General features: G+C 44.8%; 1 protein-coding gene across 3 annotated transcripts in view; it reads right to left on the reverse strand.

Moving 5' to 3' along the window:
- Window positions 1–15,848, reverse strand: part of DDX42 (DEAD-box helicase 42) — a 25,198-nt gene extending 9,350 nt beyond the window's left edge. For all 3 annotated transcript variants that reach the window (XM_040331311.1, XM_040331310.1, XM_040331309.1), the window contains exons 1-9: window positions 15,742–15,848; window positions 11,832–12,041; window positions 10,406–10,556; window positions 7,316–7,377; window positions 4,753–4,789; window positions 1,681–1,833; window positions 1,489–1,593; window positions 1,284–1,403; window positions 1–77 (exon numbers count right to left, since the gene is read on the reverse strand). The exon at window positions 1–77 is cut by the window's left edge and continues 100 nt beyond it. In XM_040331311.1, the coding sequence (XP_040187245.1) occupies window positions 1–77; window positions 1,284–1,403; window positions 1,489–1,593; window positions 1,681–1,833; window positions 4,753–4,789; window positions 7,316–7,377; window positions 10,406–10,556; window positions 11,832–12,040 (914 nt within the window). In that variant the 5' untranslated portion in view covers window position 12,041; window positions 15,742–15,848. The remainder of the gene's footprint in view (window positions 78–1,283; window positions 1,404–1,488; window positions 1,594–1,680; window positions 1,834–4,752; window positions 4,790–7,315; window positions 7,378–10,405; window positions 10,557–11,831; window positions 12,042–15,741) is intronic.
- Window positions 15,849–21,008: the final 5,160 nt, after the last annotated feature.

The raw sequence follows: 21,008 nt of genomic DNA on the forward strand, positions 1-21,008 counted from the left end.
ATGAACGCAGCTGTCTTACCACTCCCAGTTTTGGCAATGCCAATCAGGTCACGTCCGCTAAGTGCCACTGGAATACCCTACAAAAGGAAAAAAGAAAAATTAAATATCTACATAAGGTGGCAGCTCTAGTGCCAAATGACAGTCAATCAAAATATTAACTTACAAAACCATCCACAGCTCAGCCCCCAGCTACACCAATAACCTAGTCCCAAAATACCAACTAAATCATTCTCACCACTCCTCGCAAGACCTCCTGCTTTCTCATTACCTCCTTCCATGTTCACCTTCAGGACTCCCCCCCCCCCCCCCGAGCCTCTCCCATCCTTTGTAACTCCCTACCCCAATCTGTCTCCTTTTAGGCCATCCCTGAAAACCTTCTCTTCAGAGAACCCTATCCTGCCCCCACCTAACAACGGTACTTTTATTTTCTCCATCAGCTCATCCCCACAGGTATTACCTTTTGTATCGCTTGACTCTCCCTCTTAGATTGTAAGCTCTAGTGAGCAGGGCTCTCGGATTCCTCCTGTATTGAATATTCTAACTGTACTGTCTGGCCACATGTTGTAAAACTGTGCACAAAATGTTGGCGCTATATTATTTGGTAGGAACCCATGAGTAAGTCGCGTGCCTGTGACGTAACGCGTAGGGAGGAGCCTGCGATCGAATCCGAGTGCATCGGATCGAGCTGAGGAAACAGCATACTGAGTGGCGTTTTCATGCTTTACTGAAAGCGGGGATTCGTGAGTGCATATGTCAATGCTCTGATTACATTTTTGATCTGTCATCGAATATTGCGCAATGAGGTTTTTTCTCTTTTCTTTCATGCAATCCCTGTCTGTGAGTGCCTGTATCATCTGATCACAGAGGTGGAGGGCTGGATTAGCATTCAGATTGAAGAGAGTGATTTTTTCCCTGCATGGAATCCTGCTAATCACTGTGCACCAATTAAGGACATATTAGTAATTCACAGTTTATGGAGTGTTCTCCCTGATTAGTTTTCTTTGTACGTTTTATCATCTTTTAAGTTAATATTAGCGCATCTATATTTTATATATTATTTGTATACAGGATTTTATATAGCACAAACAGTTTGCACAGTGCTTTACAAAATTTAGACATTACAGTTATAATACAACTGGGTACAAGAAGAATCAGAGGGCCCTGCGCATTATACAAATCCTGATTAATAATAAAAATATCTATACAAGTTCTGTTTTGTATTGCATGCTTGTTTACGAATGTCCTCATCTGTCTGTATTGGTAAATCGTTTTGCTAGACTCACCTGGCACTGGATGGGTGTGGGTTGGGTGTATTCAGACTTCCTAATCTGGTGCATGAGCTGTTCATCAAATCCAAAGTGAGCAAAGCTGCTGGCTGGACGTGGCGGAGCGGCTCCAGAGACCTGCGTTCATCAAGAGGAAATGTTTACCGTACTGAGCCATCAGTTTTCATGGAAAATACACATTCTCCACATCTTTTATCCTCACCCGCAAGTTCAACTTGTTCCTCAGGTCTACAACCTGCTGGGGGGTCAGAGCCGTGATCTCCTCGTGTTCTTCAAAGAAATTCTTCTCAAACGGTGAATACTCTATCTGTGAAGACAAGGCCAACATCCACAGGTCAAATAATTGAAGATCTGAACATTGGACAGGAGGGCAGCACGGGCATCCGATTCTTACCTCGGAATGATCCATAGGGGGAAGAGGATCAATGACACGCTTGGTGGTGCCGGCCATGGGGTTTCCATCACTATCGTACTCAAGGTTGTCCTCCTCTTCCTCAGGGATAAGCCCGGCGGTTGGGTTCTCAGCCATGTACCTGAAGTACGCTTCCTGCAAGTTAAAAAATAAAAAATCATGAATAAAATAGGGGAGAAGACAAATATTAAATTCATACTTGCTACTATTAAAAGGTGCCTCATACTAGTCTAAACACCTACCATCACCATACTGCGTTTCTTTTAACCCTTTAGCTGCCAAAGCCCGTTTAGATTTTTTTTTGGGGGACATTTCAAATTTAATTTTAGCCCTGAAGATTACATAAAACCCCCCAAACATTAAATATTTTCTGAAAGCAGACACCCTAGAGCAGTGGTTCTCAACTCCTGTCTTTAGGTCTCACTAAACAGGCCGGATCTTTTTTTTTTTTTCAATAAGTTTTTATTGAAAAAATAAGTAGCAAAGTACAACACAAAAGCAGTACAGGGAGGTACAATCATCCCAGAAAAACACTGTGCAATGAGTAAACAGCGTAACAGGCTGCAATGACCATTTGTTAATATACTTCAAGAAGCCATAAATTAGCTACACGGAGATCAACAGTATTGCGAAGCGGCCAGTACATCCAGTCCAGGCATACACTGCGATCCAACGATAAGGCTGCCACATAGTATCCTAATCTCTCGGGAGAGCCATACCTCAATGCTAAAGCACTGTCAAAATCGTGTATAAAAATAAAACCATTAGGAAGAAAAATAAAAAGAATAAAGTAAAAGAAGGGGTAGGGAGGGACAGGGGGGAGGGGTTTGACCAGCCACAGCAGGGTGTCAACAAACAAAGACATTTACACTTTCCAATTAGTCGAGTTGTGCCATGATATCTGCATATGCTGCCGAGAACTTAACAGGCCAGATTTTAAGTATTACCTTGGGCAGACTAGAATACGGCAATCCCTGAGCAGCAAATGATATCACCTTTAATGTATTTCAGTTATCTTGCAAACCTGGCCTGTTAGTGGGCCCTGAGGACAGAAGTTGAGAACCACTGACCCAGAGTATAAAATAGTGGTAGTTCCAATTTTTTGTCTCTTGATATTACCGCAAAGGTCTGAGAAACGCAAAATTTTAGCAAAAAAAAAAAAAAAACCCCACCGTAAACTGAATTTTAGGGCAAATAAACACAATAAGTTACACACTTTTTGGGCAAAATATAAAAGCTTGCACCTAAAATGTGTGTGTATGCCGACAAACTTCAGTACACTATATTTTCTATAGGCAACGCTTTAAAAGCCCCCTATAGGTCATTAGTTTAGTGTTATGGAGGAGGTCTTGTGCTAAAATTATTGCTCTGACTACGGCACGCGTGTCGATATGCAACATGTGTATCATGTAACATGTGTATCTCAATTGACGTTTGCACATGTAGGTGGACACTGTGGGGGCCTCATATACAGGGGCGGACTGACAACTTATGGGGCCCCTCAGGCAACAGGAGATTATGGGGTCCCCAGTTAATAGATTAAGGGGCCACACAGAATACACACACACAGACAGTATACATACACAGTATTCACACATCGATACAAAATATACATACATACATACATACATACATACAAAAAAGGTACTGGAGAGGCGGGGCAGCTATAATCTTGGGATTTTTAGACCGTCCCTAGTTTTACTGAGGCTGGCAACCTGATGGGGGGGCCCCCTAGTGGCATGGGACCCTTGTGCAGTACCCGAATGGTCAGTCCGCCCCTGCTCATCTACCAGCAGGGAGGAGCAAAGAATCGGATAGGTAATTCTTCTTTCATTGTTCTGCTAGACCTAAACAAAAAATTAACCATTGCATTGCGACCAAGGGATAAGTTTAATTGCCTGGAGTTGAGCTTTTTTTTTGAGCTTTAAAGCATGTGCCCAATGATGGAGTGGCCGCCGCTCTCGATTTGGTTCAGAAAAAATAAATGAATAACTGCTCAAACATAACAAGCAATTCTAATACAATGGAGGGGGGCTCCAAGCAACTTGTTTATTCAAAGCATTGTCTTTCACATAATTTAAAATTACATAAAGGGGTGGAGTCAGGTGCTTAAAGGGGTGTTTCGGGAAACAAAGAATAAAATTAAAGCCAGCAGCTACACATACTGCAGCTGCTGGCTTTTAATAAATGGAGACTTGTACCTGTCCTGTAGTCCCTCGATGTCGGCACCGCAGCTGATGTTTCCCATCAGCTGTCGGTTGCTGCCGTCGTCATTGCGGGTAAAGGAACCCGGCAGTGTAGCCTTTCGGCTTCACGCCGGAAACCCTACTGCGCATGAACGAGGCCCGCTCCTCTCTCCTATTAGGCCAGCGACAAGGGGAGGAGGAGGGAGTCCCGCAGTGACGTCATGGCCGCAGCCGGAAGTGGGAAAAGATAACTGTCTGACAGGTATCCTGTCCCCCCTCCCCCCCCCCCCCAAAAAAGTGGCAACTGTGGCACCGGAGGGGGGGGGGGGGGGGGGGGAAATCAGATGAGCGGAAGTTCCACTTTAGGGTGGAGCTAAGCTTTAAAAGCAAACGGTCTATTTTAGAGACTACCTCAAAGCAATATCAGGTTCAACTTTCTTGTAGCATGGTTGTGCTGCAAGATTTTTTTAAATGGTATTTTGTACAGAAACTTTGATTTCCCCACTAAGCGTCTTTCTGAATATCAGATAGTTCATATAGCAACGTTGCCATCAAAATCATTTGAGCCAATAAACTCAAAAACCTCTTATTGTGACTACTTAGTAGTAAGGTACTGTACAACTGCTGTGCTACACTACTAAACATGAAATGCATCATGTATATATAGTGGCTGCTGCCTTGTATGTATACAAAGAAAATATTAACATAACTAGCATGGAAAAAAAAATCATCATTATTGTTGCCATCAAGCTGATCACATTTATAGGTTGATCTAAGAGCTTGCATGCAGACAAGCTGTGCATCTTTCTCTGTTGTAATCAGAGGCCAAATATCTACTTTGGATGAAACAAAAACTACAAAAACTTACCTGGTCATCTTCTTCCTCAATGTCATCCCTGATACCCCTGCAAGAAAAAAGAGGAGAAACAAACTTCCCTGCACTCAGTCCACATACTCAGTCGTGTAACAGCCTAAGTGTTTAATGCAGTGTCTGTATAGTAGTATATAAAAGTGTATGGCAGAAGGAGTGCATGTACCGGGGGGAGGGGTAAATCCCAAATAGTCTGAGCAAGAACCATGCATGCAGCTGTCTGCAGCTCTCCGGTGTCTGCATTCACAGAAAACAGTTATGCACATGCATGATTGGAGGTGGTAGCCTGAGCCGAATAAGACAAGTCTTGGTTTTGCTGTGACAAGAAGACACACAAATTGCTTTCTGAATAAATTAGCCCATAAAACACGCGTCCTTCCCCTTCCAACAACCAGAGTAGAACCGCTGATTGGCCACTTTCACCTAAAGCAGGGATATGCAAGTAGCGGACCTCCAGCTGTTGCAAAACTACAAGTCCCATCATGCCTCTGGGTGTCATGCTTGTGGCTGTCAGAGTCTTGCTATGCCTCATGGGAATTGTAGTTCTGCAACAGCTGGAGGTCCGCTAATTGCATATCCCTGACCTAAAGCAAGGATCTCCAAACTATGGGCTTCCAGCTGTTGCAGGACTACATGTCCCATGAGGCATTGTAAAACTGACATTCACAGACATCACTAGGCATGATGGGAATTGTAGTTCCTGAACAACTGGAGGGCCATAGTTTGGAGACCCCAAACCTAAACTGATGTTTCTGCTAAGTCGATTACTCCATCAGTTTCCCAATTTCTTGTTCAAGGTAATTTGTCTCTATTAGTTCCTGGCTCCGCCCAACCGCTCCATCACTTACAGAAATCTTTCAACATGGTAGTGCTATTCAGAGCTCTAAATAGAAATGACTTCCTAAAGCTTCTACACTTAGGCCGCCCATTGACTGTTTAAATCCTGCTGAACCCACCGAGAACTGCGTGCGGGGGTAGCCTGCATGTACCAAGTTGATCGATCAACTTGGGTACATACAGATTCACTTGCGATTATGCTACAGCTGCTAGCCGTAATCATTGTCCGCCCCAACCAACACTATGGCAGGAGTGATTCCCGTCATGAGCGTCTGTGTTGATGGGGGAATCGGGCAAATTGCTTTCCTGGTTGCAGGAAAGAAATTTGCACCGTCTATGTCCTGCCTTAGATAATCCAAACTGTTTATCTGCATTTGCCCTTCTACAAAATCACTAGGAGTGATTGCCAGTCGGTGTCAGAAGTTTTTTCACCTAAGGTTAAGTGAATAAATACGAGGGCTTAAAACCCCTTTCACACTGCCAGCGCCCGAAAAACGCTGGTAAAGCGCCACCAAGACCCCTTTCACACTGGGCATTTTTCAGGCGCTTTGGCATTAAAAAAGCTCCCTCAATGGCAAGGGGGCTTTAGGAGCGGTGTATTCAACGCTCCTAAGGCTGCTTTCACATTGCAGCGTGGAGCCGCGGTGACGGTATAGCCGCGCCATTTGTAGCGCGGCTATACCGCCGTGTTTACCGCGATATTCAGGCGCTAGCGGTGAGGTTTTAACCCCCGCTAGCGGCCGGTATTACCGCGCTTTCCCATTGATTTCAATGGGAAGGCGCGGTATAGGAGCGGTGAACACACCGCTCCTATACCGCGGTAAAGATGCGGCTAGCAGGACTTTTGGTGCGCTCCTGCTAGCGCACCGCTTCAATGTGAAAGCCTTCGGGCTTTCACATTGAACACTACAGGGCATGATTTTTCATGCGGTATAGCAGCGCTATTTTTAGCACTGTACCACATGAAAAATGCCCCAGTGTGCAAGGGGCCTAAAGCACTGCAAAGAAGCTGCTTACAGGACTTTTTTTGACGCCCTGCCAGCGCAGCGCCTCAGTGTGAAAGCACTCGGTCTTTCACATTGGGATTGCAGGTGCAGCTTCTTTCAGGCGCTTTTTTTTACCGCTAAAGCACCTGAAAAACACCCCAGTGTGAAAGGGGTCTTAAGAATAAAATCCACTGCTTGGCTTGTTCTCTTAGTTCGCATTGCACTGGGGTTGTGTGGAAGTCTGGAAGCTGACGCACATTTAATTTTTAAAATATACCCCCTATTAGCAAACTCCACTGATTGCCCTTTTCTTTTAATTCACTTTTTTGACAAATAATGTACTCAATAGCACAGGTGCATGTTTTAGTTCACATTTCAAACCGCAGCGAGAATTAGACAGGAACGCCATTGATGGAGCTCAAAGCCCCAAAAAAAGCAGATTGTATGCAATCGGGTCCACAGTACCCACCTAAATCTGGCTTCTTTTTATCTCTAAAGAGCTCCTGTAGTAAAATATCCTCACTAACTTTTGCTAGAGGAATCTCTGAAGTCCTTAGATGATTGAAGTGCCGCAGGGTCTAACCAACCCTAAAATATCAGCATAAGGTTGGTGAAATAAAAACAGCATCAGGGCTACCACACCAGTCATGCTGCATTTGAGTGACACGTCTACAAAAATGATGGCCTGGCCTGTTTGTGTATTCAGGATTGGCAGTTATACCACCGCTCCTCCATACCTGGCGTTTTTCTTCTCCTTGTCCCGTTCCTCCAGCCTCCTCAAGTCTCGGGCAGCCTGATCCTAAAATAATAATAATTAAAAAAAAAAAAAAAAAACGCTCGTCATTCTGATAAAGCCACAAAATACACTCACCAGGCACTTTATTATTAGGTACACCTTGCTAGTACCGGGTTGCACCCCCCTTTTGCCTTCAGAACTGCCTCAATTCTTAATCGCAAAGATTCAACAAGGTGTTGGAAACACTCCTCAGAGATTTTGCTCCATAGTGACATGATAGCATCACCCAGTTGCTGCAGATTTGTCGGCTACACATCCAAGGTGCTCTATTGGATGAGATGTGGTGAGTGTGGAGGCCATTGGAGTACAGTGACCTCATTGTCCAGTGGTGAGATGATTGGAGCTTTGTGACATGGTGCATTATCCTGCTGGAAGGAGCCATCAGAAGATGGGGGACACTGTAGTCATAAAGGGATGGACATGGTCAGCAACAATACTCAGGTAGGCCTTGGGGTTTAAACGATGCTCAGTTGGAACTAAGGGGTACAAAGCGTGCCAAGAAAATATCACCCACACCATTACACCATGAGCCTGAACCATTTATACAAGGCAGGATGGATCCATGATTTCACGTTGTTTACGCCAAATTCTGATCCTATCATCGGAATGTCGCAGCTGAAATCAAGACTCATCAGACCAGGCAACGTCTTTCCAATCTTCTATTGTCCAATTTTGGTGATCTGTGCGAATTGTAGCCTCAGTTTCCTGTTTTTAAGTGACACCCAGAGTGGTCTTCTGCTGCTGTAGACCATCTGCTTCAAAGTTTGATGTGTTGTGCGTTCAGAGATGGTATTCTACATTACTTTGGTTGTAACGAGTGGTTATTTGAGTTGCTGTTGCCTTTCTATCATCTGGAACCAGTCTGCCCATTCTCTTCTGACATGAACAAGGCATTTTCCTCCACACAACTGCCACTTACTGGATATTTTCTCTTTTTCATGCCATTCTCTGTAAACCCTAGAGATGGTTGTGTGTGAAAATCCTAGTAGATCAGCAGTTTTTGAAATACTCAGACCAGCCCGTCCGGCACCAACAACCATGCCACGTTCATAGTCACTTAAATCCCCTTTCTTCCTCTATTCTGAAGCTCTTTTTGAAATTGAGCAAGTCATCTTCTCCACGTCTAGATGCCTAAATGCATTATGCTCCTGCCATGTAATTGGCTTATTAGCAATTTGTGTTACCAAGCAATTGAACAGGTGTACCTAATAAAGTGGCCGGTGAGTGTATACAATACTATATTCACATCACAGGCTAGCATAGCTGAGCTTGCTTCAATATACATGCAAGTAAAGCATTCTGACCTATTCCACTGTATGTTTACTTTTTGGTGTCTGTTACACACGACTGGTGCTCAGCTGGAAGTCTTATGCTGTTACGAGGGCACACTGAAGAACAAATATTGCTTGCCTCCTTAAAAAAAAAAACTTCTCCCCGCCCCCAACACAAAAAGTGACAGAAACATAGCAAGTGCCCCCAGTCATATCCACTTTGTTACAGTAGAAACCCTTCAGATTGTTGCTGGACACGGCCATCTTTTATCTGACATCAGTAGAGCCCAGCAGACAGCGACACCAGGGTTGTTTTACTAAAACTGGAGAGTGCAAAATCTGGTGCAGATGTGCAAGGTAGCCAATCGGCTTGTTCACTTAACCTTGGACTAAAAAATAAAAATGGAAGCCGATTGGCTCCCATGCACAGCTGCAACAGATTTTGCACTCTCCAGTTTTAGTAAATCCACCCCACCATGCCACTAGAACGAGGAGTAAAGGGGGAGGGAGGAGAAGTTAAGGCTGTTGTTGTATTAGAAATGATAGATTTCAGTCTAAGCCGCCGTTCACACGATTTCAGTCGCATTCAGTGTGAACCTAAACTAAAGCTAGCCACTACAGGACCTGCTCATGTATATGTACGTCAGTTTTTTAAAGATGGATATCTCGGTAACGGCAGCAGTTGCTGCCACAACCAAGGTATCTATATTTAACATGAGTGGTCCTGTAAACGATAACGGCGGTCTCGTCGCGAGATCGCCGTCATCGTCGGCGGGAGAGGGGCCTCCCTCTCCCTCCGCCGCCGGCAGCGGCGGAGGCGATCGGGTCCTTCAGCCTGCTATGTGGGGATGCAAGTGAGGGCAAGATGGCCCCTCTTTTTGACCCCAGATCTCATATTAAGAGGACCTGTCATGCTTTTTTCTATTACAAGGGATGTTTACATTCCTTGTAATAGGAATGAAAGTGATCAAAAAAAAATTTCAGTGTAAAAAATAATAAAATAAAAATAAAATAAGAAAAACATTATTTTTTTTTAAAGCCCCCCGTCCCGACGAGCTTGCGCGCAGAAGCGAACGCATACGTGAGTAGCGCCCGCATATGAAAACGGTGTTCAAACTACACACGTGAGGTATCACCGCGATCGTTAGAGCGAGTGCAATAATTCTAGCCCTAGACCTCCTCTGTAGCTCAAAAGATGCAACCAGTAGAATTTTTTAAACGTCGCCTATCGAGATTTTTAAAGGGTAAAAGTTTGACGCCATGCCACGAGCGGGCGCAATTTTTAAGCATGACATGTTGCGTATCATTTTACTCGGCGTAACATTATCTTTCACAATATATAAAAAAATTGGGCCAAATTTATTGTTGTCTTATTTTTTTTAATTAAAAAAAGTGCGCTTGTAAGACCGCTGCGCAAATACGGTGTGACAAAAAGTATTGCAATGACCGCCATTTTATTCTCTAGGGTGTTATAAAAAAAAATATATATATATATAAATAAATAAATAAATAAAATATTTACAGGCACCCCCAGCCAGGTGTTGAAAAAAAAAAAAAAAGGAGAAGATGCATTTTTTTAACCCAAAGACAGGAGGCATTCTTTTTTGAACACCCCTGTGTTAGAGTGCAGGATGGTGACTGACAGCTCTAGGAACGAATGGCATGAAATGAAATTTGTGTATGCTAGAGGGGTGTAATATACACAAATGTAAACAGGGCCCAATACAGCTCTAAGCACGGCTCATAGAAAGAGCGCTCACCTCCACTTCTGCCATGAAGGCCTCAAGCGGATCATCCTCACTGTCAGATTCTTCCTTCTTCGCCAGCATCTGCTGTCTGGTTGGGGAGTTCTCTGCTGGAATGTATGGCAGGTCCATATTGGAGGAATCTTCCTCTTCATCATCAAAGTATCTGCGGGATGAGATGTAACACACGGATCAACTGTAGATTATGTTTTATTAGCCACATGCCGCCCGCCTGCCCAGTGTAGTTTTACTGCTACAGTGCGGACCGGCTATGTAAAAACACACATACATTATATATACAGATTGGTTTCCGTGAAAGTTATAGCATCTTCAAACTATGAGATATATATATATATATATATATATATATATATATATATATATATATATATATATATATATATATATACACATACACACACACACACACACACACACACACACACACACACACACACACACAGGGTTTTTTATTTAATTTTTACTACTAATGGTGGTGATCAGCAATAATAATGGGATGATAGTGTGGCAGGAAGTCTGACACGAACTAAAGCTGGGGGGGGGGGGGGGGCTGTTGGTAGGGCCCTTTTCCAGGCCCGTAAACTCATCCTTAGACACTGGAAGGACACAGAACCCCCAAGGCTGGGGGAGTGGATAGCCCAGATGGGGTTCACTCTTCGAGCTGAGAAATACATCTATCAGCACAGGAAACGGGGGGGTAGGTTTGAGTTGCTATGGGCCCCGTGGTTAAATACACCTGGATTAGCCCCACTTGAACTGGTGCTAGACCGGCTGCTCATATAAATGACTGGTGGTGAGAACTTAAGACTGATTCAGGGGCACGCTATGAAAAAGGGAGGAGGTGGGGGTTAGGAGATAGTTCCTAAGGGTACAATGGAGTGGATCCCAGAGTGTGAGTGTGCATTGATTTTCGCAAGTCATAAAAATGCAAACTGTGATGGTCTAGTGGGAGGAGGAGGCAGCATACCAGAAATGTTGTGTGGTTTCGTTCTTTTGTTTTCTTTTTGTTTTTGTGTGTTATTATATCATTTAGCTGACTTAGTTGGCTGTACAAAAAGTGGATATGTCATGTAATGGATATATTGTCTGTACTCTGTATGTCTGTCATATTTTTCAATAAACATCCTTTTTTGAGAAAAAAAAAAAAAAGCTGGGGGGGGGGGCTGACCAACTGCCACTGACATCACCAGTGACAATACTATACACCGGGGATTTGCCACTAGGGGACCTCCAGCTGTTGCAATACTACAAGTCCCATCATGCCTCTGGGTGTCGAGAGATTTTTTACTCTCTGCTGCCTCTTTGGGGACAGGGAGTTCTGTGAAATCTGAATGTTAAGGATACAGGCAGCAAACTAAATGGGGATAAAAAAGGTTTTGCCTGGAGCTGCATTTTAGTCATCACCCGTTCCGTCTCTTACGCATTTTCCTCGTCAAAGTTGGCCCTCTTGGATCCAATCTTGTAGAAGGAGGGCAGCTGGGAACTGTTGCCGGGAGGTGGCCCGTGGAAAGCGCTGTGAGCCGTCTGCGGCAGTTTCGGCTCCTCCTTCTTCCCCGTATTGATAGCGAAGCCTCCGAATCCAAAGCCGCGCTTGCCGCTCGGCCCCCCTTTGTTCCAGTTCATAGACATCCTGCATAGAGAGAACAATGTCCAATTATTTATTGCTGCAAAAATGTACTTGTGTCAGTCCTGAACTGCGCCTTCCCAAGTGTTGTGGAACTAGATTACCCAGAATGCCTTGTGTAACCACAAGCCCCATCATGTATCTATATTAGGGATGCACCGATACCGTTCGTGTATCGGCAAGTATGAGTACCGATGCTTTCGGTAAAGTACTCGCCAATACCGAAACTTTGCATTAAAGGGGTTTTCCACCCATTTTTTAAGTTTATTAAAAGTCAGCAGCTACAAAAAGTGTAGCTGCTGGCTTTTAATAAACAGACGCTTACCTGCTCCACGGCTCCAGCGACGTGCCGGCTGGGGCTCCGCTCCTCGCCCCCCCTCGCCGGCCGGCGTCTTCATTCTCAGTGTGGGCACCCGGCCGTGACAGCTTTCGGCTTCACGGCCGGGCACCCACTGCGCATGCGTGAGCGGCACTGCACATGCGGCGCCGTCCGATTGGACAGGCGCTCGCCTACAGGGAGGGGCTGCAATAAGGCGATTAAGCTAATCGCCTTTCCAGCCCCTCGGCAGAAGGAGTAAGTGGGACAGAAAGTCCCCTTCTCCTGAAGCCCCCACTCCCCCCCCCAAAAAAAATACATGCCAAATGTGGCATGTAAGGGGGCGAGGAGTGGGTTAAGCGGAAGTTCCACTTTTAGGTGGAACTCCGCTTTAATAACAAAATGAATGGGCGCAAATCACAGGGCAAAGAATCACATGCAATTTGAACAGCAATGCAGTGCGATTCCTGGCCAAATCGAATGCAGTTTCCCGCACAACTTCTGTGAGCCCAGGCTGAAATCGCTATGAAAAAGTGGCACACACAGGAGTGGTGCGGGAAATCGCATTTGATTTGCACAGGAATCGCACCGCATTGCTGTTCAAATTGAATACAATTCTTTGCAGTGTGATTTGCGCCCATTCATTTTGTATGGATGCAAATTGCAGCGGAAAGTATTTTTAGGAGCATTTTCTCGAGTATCGGCGCATCCCTAACCTTTATTCAGTGGGACATAGGAGACTGAACTCTGTTCTCCTTCAATAAAAAAAAAAAAAACACAACAACAACAACTTTATTGTAAAAGTTCTAGCATGAACACTGACACTATTATGCATGCACAGCTCAGTTTACATTCCCTGTGTGTTGGGATGACTGTACTCCTACGCATGCATGGAAGTGACGTGCCTGCACCAGCCAATCAACATGGCCGAAGACCAGCATTTGAAAGAATCCGTAGAGAAGGTGCCAGACCATTGAAGTACTGTGGACTTTAGTTGTGCTTTAAGCCCGGGTTCACCTATATGCGGCCGCCGGTTTGTGCCTGGGGTCTGCTGCGTGTCTGTTCACCGGTCCAGACCTGAATTCACATCTGAATCGGACCCAAGCACACACAGGACCCTTGTTGAATGCGGACCGCCCTGCACATGTGTGAACTGGCTGCATTGATAGCCGGTCACATCCACATGTTAAGCGAATTGGATGCGGGGAACGCATCCTAACTAGACAAGATGACGTTCAAAGCCAACTGGTTACTATACACAGCTGCATAGTAAAATCCCCCCACTGAACATAAATTTCCTGCAGGGTACATGGACAAAAGAATGGCCATATATAGAACAGTCATTTCATGTGCTTGAAGAAATCACATCAAGCTAATAGCTTGTGGCACAGTGGTAGGATTGACCCAGAGTGTTCCCCAATGCCAAAGGGACGCCGTCCAGGATCAAACAATAGCTAACCTGTTTCGAGGGTAAACCCTCTTCGTCAGAGCCAAATGAGTAGGATCCATCCATTATATTTTATATACTTCTACTGACCAACACATGAGGACTATAGGCTCCTCCCTGCACCGAGGGGGTGGGAAGTAGTATCAAGATCATGTGACCAAAGCTTAGTGACCACAAAACGCCCATTGCTAGAGTGTAGAGCAGCAAACCCCCCGTCCTCTTGCTGAAAAAATAAATATAAAAATAAATCACTGCAGCATACAGAACATAATCAGAATACAGCAAGACCAGTGTTATTAAACTGTGGTCTCAAGGCATTCTGATTTTAGGTTTTGTGTTCCAAGATGGATCCTACTCATTTGACTCTGAAGAAGAGAGAGTTTACACTCGAAACGTGTTCGAAATTTTTTGATCCTGGGCAGCATCCCTTTGGTGTTGGAATGCTCTGGGTCAATCCTACCACCGTGCCATGAGCTAGTCGCTTGATGTGCCATCTACTTCCATTGTCGGAGTATATTTTATATTGTTGTATACATTGCAAAATGCACTTGGCCGGTGCGCCTTGTTTTTTTTTTTTTTCTCTTGCAGTTGCTTTTTGGACTACCCCAGTCGTTAAGAGGGCAGCAAGGCCTGTTACCACCCCCCTCCCCCCAGATAGTGCCATAGGAGGAGCATATCTATAAAGTCATCCCTAGGCCACCCCACTCATGCGCAGGAGGTGTTAAAACATTTTGTCTTGCAATGGTTATGGAAAGTTGACTATTCCGGGAATAACGGAACCCCGCACTCTGCAGCTTCAGTTGTTCTATTGCTCCCTAAAGGGTAGCTTTGGTTGTAGTGGGTGAGGTGTCATAATCCCAGATATATATGCGAAAGAAAAAACCCTCCAAGGGTGGGACTATGTAGGCACTAAACAGACGTCAAACATAAAAAAAAAATTACATTAGTACAAAAGAATAAAATCTAGTAAGACACGCAGCGCAGCATGCAAAAAAAAAAAAAAAAATTATATATATAATTTTTAATTTTCTAGCACAAAATACAGATTTTATCTTCTTAGCAACAAAATGTCAGAAAAGGGTTTGATCCTGAAGTGGTTAAAAGACGGAACCTGCCGGCCATGGGAGCGCTAAGCAATGCGCTTTTCCTCCAGGATCTCCTGGCTGTGCACTCTGCAGCAACTCTGCTTATGATTGGCTGTCAGCATTGGGATAGCTCAAGCCTCGGCTCATCCCCGATAAGTTCCTCCAGGGCGGCCCTACAGCTGTACCTGAACTACAAATCCCATCATGCCTCAGCCTCTGGGAGTCATGCTTTGTAGCTGTCAAGAGCCCTGCAATGCCCCATGGGACTTGTAGTTCTGCCACAGTCTAGTGGGCCCTAGTTTGGCTGTGGTGGGGGATCACACACCCGGGGGTCATTGTACATGTGCCTGGCAAGGCGTAGTGAGATGGTCGGCCATTCCTGAAATGCAGGGACACCGGTGAGAACCGTACGGAGCCCACCATAGGCTGTCATCCTCATCCCCTGGCTTCAATACATTCTTTAGGTCTCCAACGAAGTACAACGCAGCCCATCAGGGTCCTGGCTGCACTCCCAGAGGATCACCATAACAGCCAGGCAACCAGCATTTCCAAAATCCCCACCTCCCTGTCCTGTGATCTGCCATGGCTAAATCCCTCCCATTGAACAGGCTAGAGGCCTGCTTGTTGTGATGATTGGCGAGTCCCCAGCCTGACTTCACTGGCTGCATGCTTGTTACAAGTCAGAGACGAGACTGCATGAGGAGAAAACCCACCAATGTCCGTGTTCTCCTCCCCCTCTATATACATTGTCATACAGGCCGCCCCGGGCTCTCCCCTGGGTACACACATCACCCCACTCCGCTTACACAGTCATAGAGAACCCAACAAACCCCCCTCCAGCCCGTCTATCACCATCACCTTTCCGCCGTTCTCACACCGGAGCTCGCAGCGGCCTGCAGACGTCACCACGCCGCGACAGCCACCTCCTATCACGTCACTTCCGCTCTATAGCGGGTCTGGGCGCTAGATGTGTCCGCGCTGCAGGAGCCATGTTGTTGTGGACCCCTGTGCTCATTCAATGGAACGTGGCTCCGGCAAAATGGAGCCTGCCGAAGCGTGTTTACCTCAGCCGTCTAGCTATGCCTTTGTTACATAATGATATTCATCTATGTGGATATAGAAGAATTCTTACATGTAACGGGGAAGTGTTAAAAGATAACTCAACGTAAAACCTTAGTTTTAAATAAAGTGCAGAGAGATTAGAACCCCTGTCAGGCTTTCATTGCTGTCTGTGTCCCCATTAGGGAGAGTCACCCCCTCTCTATATGTTCTGTTTACTGTTATCATTGAAAGTGACAGGAAAGCCAAAATTTTGTTACCAGAAAAGTAATCATAGCTCCCAAGTCCCAACTGTCCCTGATTTGGAGGGACTGTGCCGAGTAAATAGATACCCAACATGTCATGCTTTAAACTACGGTACTTAAAAATCTCCATAGGCGACGCTTAATTTTATTTACAGGTTAACGGTTTTGAGTTACAGAGGAGGTCTTGGTCTAGAATTATTGCTCTAACCATAACGATTGTGGCGATACCTCACATGTGTGGTTTGAACACCGTTTACATATGCGGGCTCGACTTACGTATGCGTTCGCTTCTGCGCATGACCTCGGAGGAATGGGACGCTTTACATTTTTTTTTCCTTATGTCTTATTTATTTATTTATTTCGACACTGTCCCTTTAATTTTTCGTTTTTTTTATCACTTTTATTCGTTTTCATCGGACATGTCTGGTCGTGTGTACAAGGCCTCACGGTTTTCCGAATTTAAGACCTTCCTGGGCCTATCCCTCCTCATGGGAATAACCAAGTTGCCGTCATATTGGTCCACTGACCCAATTCATCATATGTCCCTGTTCTCGGCCTCCATGACAGGACACGATACGAGCAAATCTTGCGGTTCATGCAATTTAAGGACAATGAACTCTGTCGTCCTCGGGGAGACCCTGGATACGATTGGCTCAACAAAATCTGGCCCCTCGTAAACCACTTCAACCAACATTTTGCAGCCTTGTTTACTCCTGATTAAGTTGTCTGCGTTGATGAGTCCCTGATTACGTTTTCTGGCCGCTTGTCTTTGAAACAGTACCTTCCCAGCAAGCGTGCCAGATACGGGGTCAAGAATTATAAGCTCTGCAATAGGGCAACAGGCTATACCTATAGTTTTATGGTTTACAAGGGAAGAGATAGTCACGTGGAGTTGGAGAACTGCCCCGACTACAAGGGGAGCGCTGATAAGATTGTATGGGACTTGGTGTCACCCTTATTCGGAAAGGGGTACCACTTGTATGTGAACAATTATTACACAAGCGTGCCACTTTTTAGTCACTTGTTTTATCATGGAATTTGCGCATGTGGCACCATGAAATCTAATCTCCGGGGGCTTACCCCAGCGGCCTGTAGATTACAGACTTAGACTGGGAGAGAGCCTGCTTGAAGTGTAATAAGTTCGCTGTGATGTGGAGGGATAATAAGAATGTTTTCGTTCTTTCCTCCCTTCACGTAGATACGACAGTCCAAATTCAAATAGCGACTGGTGTTGTGGAGAAACCCCTCTGTGTCCACAAATATAACCAAAATATGGGAGGGGTGGACCTCAACGACCAGTTGTTGGCACCGTACCCAATTGCCCGTATAGCCAGACGCTGGTACACAAAAGTGTCTGTATATTTATTGGCTCTGCTGAATGCTTATGTGCTGTACAAAGCTTCAGGACTGACTGGATCCTTCCTTAAATTCCAGGAAGAGATCATGACAGCCATTCTGTTTCCAGACGGTGCTGTGGCCCACCTTCCCAGCGCAAATGCAGTGAGCCGGCAGCATGAGAGGCATTTTTCTATATGTCCTCCCTGGTACCTCTGCCCACAGAACACCCCAAAGATGTCATGTCTGTAGGAAACGCAGATATAGGTGTGACACCCGCTATTATTGTCCCTCCTGTCCTGGCCAACCTGGTCTTTGCATCAGTGAATGTTTTGAACGCTACCACACACTAGTGGAGTATTAGCGTAGGGTACAGCACTGCACAGACTAGGACACACTTTCACAGGGTTTCCAAAGATGCAATCGCTTTTTGAGAGACCCAAACCTGGAACCATTACAGTTACAAATAAAAGTGTAAATAAAAATAAAAAAAAAGACAAAAACGGTTGTCGTCATTTTATTGTTCTCTTTCTCTCTATTGTTCTGCAATTTTTGCTTAACTGCAATGTTTTATTGTTACTATGTTTTATCAGGTTTTCTTTTCAGGTATGCAATTCTTTTATACTTTACTGTTTACTGTGTTTTATTGTTAAAGCAGTGTTCCACCCAAAAATGGAACTTCTGCTTTTTGGAAACCTCCCAATAACCCCCCTCCCCGGTGTCACCTTTCAGGGGGGATGAGGGAGCAGATACCTGTGTAAGGCTGGGTTCACACTACTACACTACTTTCATCCTACTTTGCTCTGCTACATTGGTCCTACATTTATCCTACATTGGTCCTACATCCATTCTACTTTCATGAACAGGATACTACTTTGGTCCGACTTCAATGATATTCAATGGGCTGAAGTAGGATCAATGTAGGACCAAAAGTAGTACAGGGAGCATTTTCAAAGTCGGACCGACTTGTGTAGGACGCTACAAGACGCTCTCATAGGGAAACATTGAACACAGAGCAAAGTAGGATGAAAGTAGTGTAGTAGTGTGAACCCAGCCTGATACAGGTATTTGCTCCTACTTCCGGGCATAGTTTCCCACGCTTACGCCGTCCCCCACCGCTGTCTTCTGTGAGACACAGAGGTCCCAGAAGACAACGGACCAGTGGGAACGTGCAGCACGACTCGCGCATGCGCAGTAGGGAACGGGGAAGTGAAGCTGCAAGGCAGATCAGCTTCCGACATTGCGTACGCCCTGGACAGGTAAGTGTCCATATATTAAAAGTCAGGAGCTGCAGCATTTGTAGCTGCTGACTTTTAATATTTTTCTTTCCCAGCAGAACTCTGCTTTAACCATTATTTTCTTTTCAGGTACACCATTCAGCTGGAGCACTGATTTATTTATCTTGACAGCAACAGCGTTTGCTCTCACGATACGAGGTAATTTCACCACCACAATAAAAAAAAAAAACATATGCCGAAGCATGGAGGCAGGGGTGATTTACCTCTAACATTTGGGATGGATTGCACCCATGCTTCAGCATATTTTTTACTTTTCTTGGCACAGATTGTTGTTTTATTGAGTTAATGTTTTATTGTTACCATTGTTTGATCTTCAGGTACACCATTCATCTGCAGTACCGATTAATTTATCTTGAGCAACATCGTTTGCTCTCACGATACGTAAATCAGAGCTGTAGGAGGCGATTTTACCACCACAGTTAAAAAACGAAACGGTGCATGTTTGTCCATTATTAGAAGTGGGTGGATGCAGGGCGGTATTCTAATGGTGGGCATACCCACCGCTCAATCTCTTTTTTTGTTGTTCAACCCACAGGCTGTATGAGAAAAAAACAACAACATTACAATATATGCCACACACAGACCAGCAACATACTGGTATGTTGCCGGACTTTGAGTGGTTATACCAGAAGGATGCCTGCAGGTTTAGGCATCATCTGGATATCGTTCTTTTTAGCCAGCGGTCGGCTTTCATGTAAAAGCAAAGCTAGTGGCTAATTAGCCACTAGACTGCTTTTACAAGCAGTGGGAGGGAATGGTAGGGAACCCAACCCCCCTCCCGCCATCTTTCATGGTTTTCTCAGGCTCTCCTGTCCCACCTGGAAACCCAATAATGCAGCCAGTGGTTCCACCAACTGACCATAGAGCTGATCGGAGACCATAACGGCTCCAATCATCTCTATAGCTTAAGAAACCGGAAGCTACAAGCATTTTACTGGATATAAACAGTGCCATTGGAAAGGCATATTATCACACTGATCTTGGTGTGGTCCGATGCTTTGAGGGCAGGAGGAGAGATGTAGAGTCTAATAGAACCCAATTATTATTATTTGAGACATTATTATTTATATTTTTTAAAGAGTACCTTTCACTACCTATTGCTATCATAGGGGATATTTACATTCTCTGTGATAATAAACATTTTTTTATTAAAAGGAACAGTGTAAAAATTTTATGGCAAAGTAAATCAAAAAGCACCCCTATCCCATCATGCTAGTGCATAAAGGTGAACGCAAGCGTCGGTCTCATGTAATATGTAAACAGCAATTGCACCATGCATGTGAGGTATCACTGGGAACGTCAGATCGAAGGCGGTGGGTGATGTGTGACATAAGCTTCTAATGTTGTGCATGAAATGCCAGGACAGTTTTTTTTCTTGTTTACATTTTCAAAACTTTTTGACAAAAAAGTGAGATTTTTTTTTTTGCTTTTTCCATGGCCTCCATAAAACATACACATCTACACAGGTTGAACTAGATGGCCTGGAATCTTTATTCTACCTCACCAACTATGTAACCCCTTTCATTTGAAGATAGGACTCTCGCCCCACCACCACGTGACAGCAATAGCCCATAGTGCGAGTCGCATGCTCCCCAGAAATATCAGGTATTTTCTTTGCTTGGGGCAGCTGAACTGAGTGCTACAGAGGGATAAATAAAAGGTATGTACTGCTGGAAGGACAGCATTAAAGAGAACCTGTGCTTTCCCTGCATGGCCAAAACACAGGCTTGGTCTAACGTGACCCTGTCACATGGTCTAAAATAAGGTATGTAATGAAAATGGAAGGATTTTTATTAAATGCTTTCATTGGTATTGTTGATCTACATATAGGGACCCCATAAGAGGCCCCCCCCCTCCTAGATGTACTTTTATACCGTATGCCGTATCGTAAACAATGGCCTGGTCATTGAGCAGCCAAATCCTCCGGGGTTGAAGTGGTTAACAGGGGCACAGACAAGAATACAAATGGATAAGCCTTCTAATCCCTCTGCAATCTATCCAACCTAAAAAAGGGTTTCACATAAACCACTTTTAAATTGACATTTTATTAATAAACTTGGTAAAAGCACCCACATTGTTGTGTCTCTCCACTGACACAAGTATAATACACAGTCTTTAAAGCGGAGCGACCTTTGGCCACCCCTTGAAGGCGTCGGATGACGAAACACTTAGGGCCGAGCTTCAGGCA

The sequence above is a fragment of the Rana temporaria genome, chromosome 12 (genome assembly GCF_905171775.1).
Source record: "Rana temporaria chromosome 12, aRanTem1.1, whole genome shotgun sequence".
NCBI classification, from domain to species: Eukaryota; Metazoa; Chordata; class Amphibia; order Anura; family Ranidae; genus Rana; species Rana temporaria.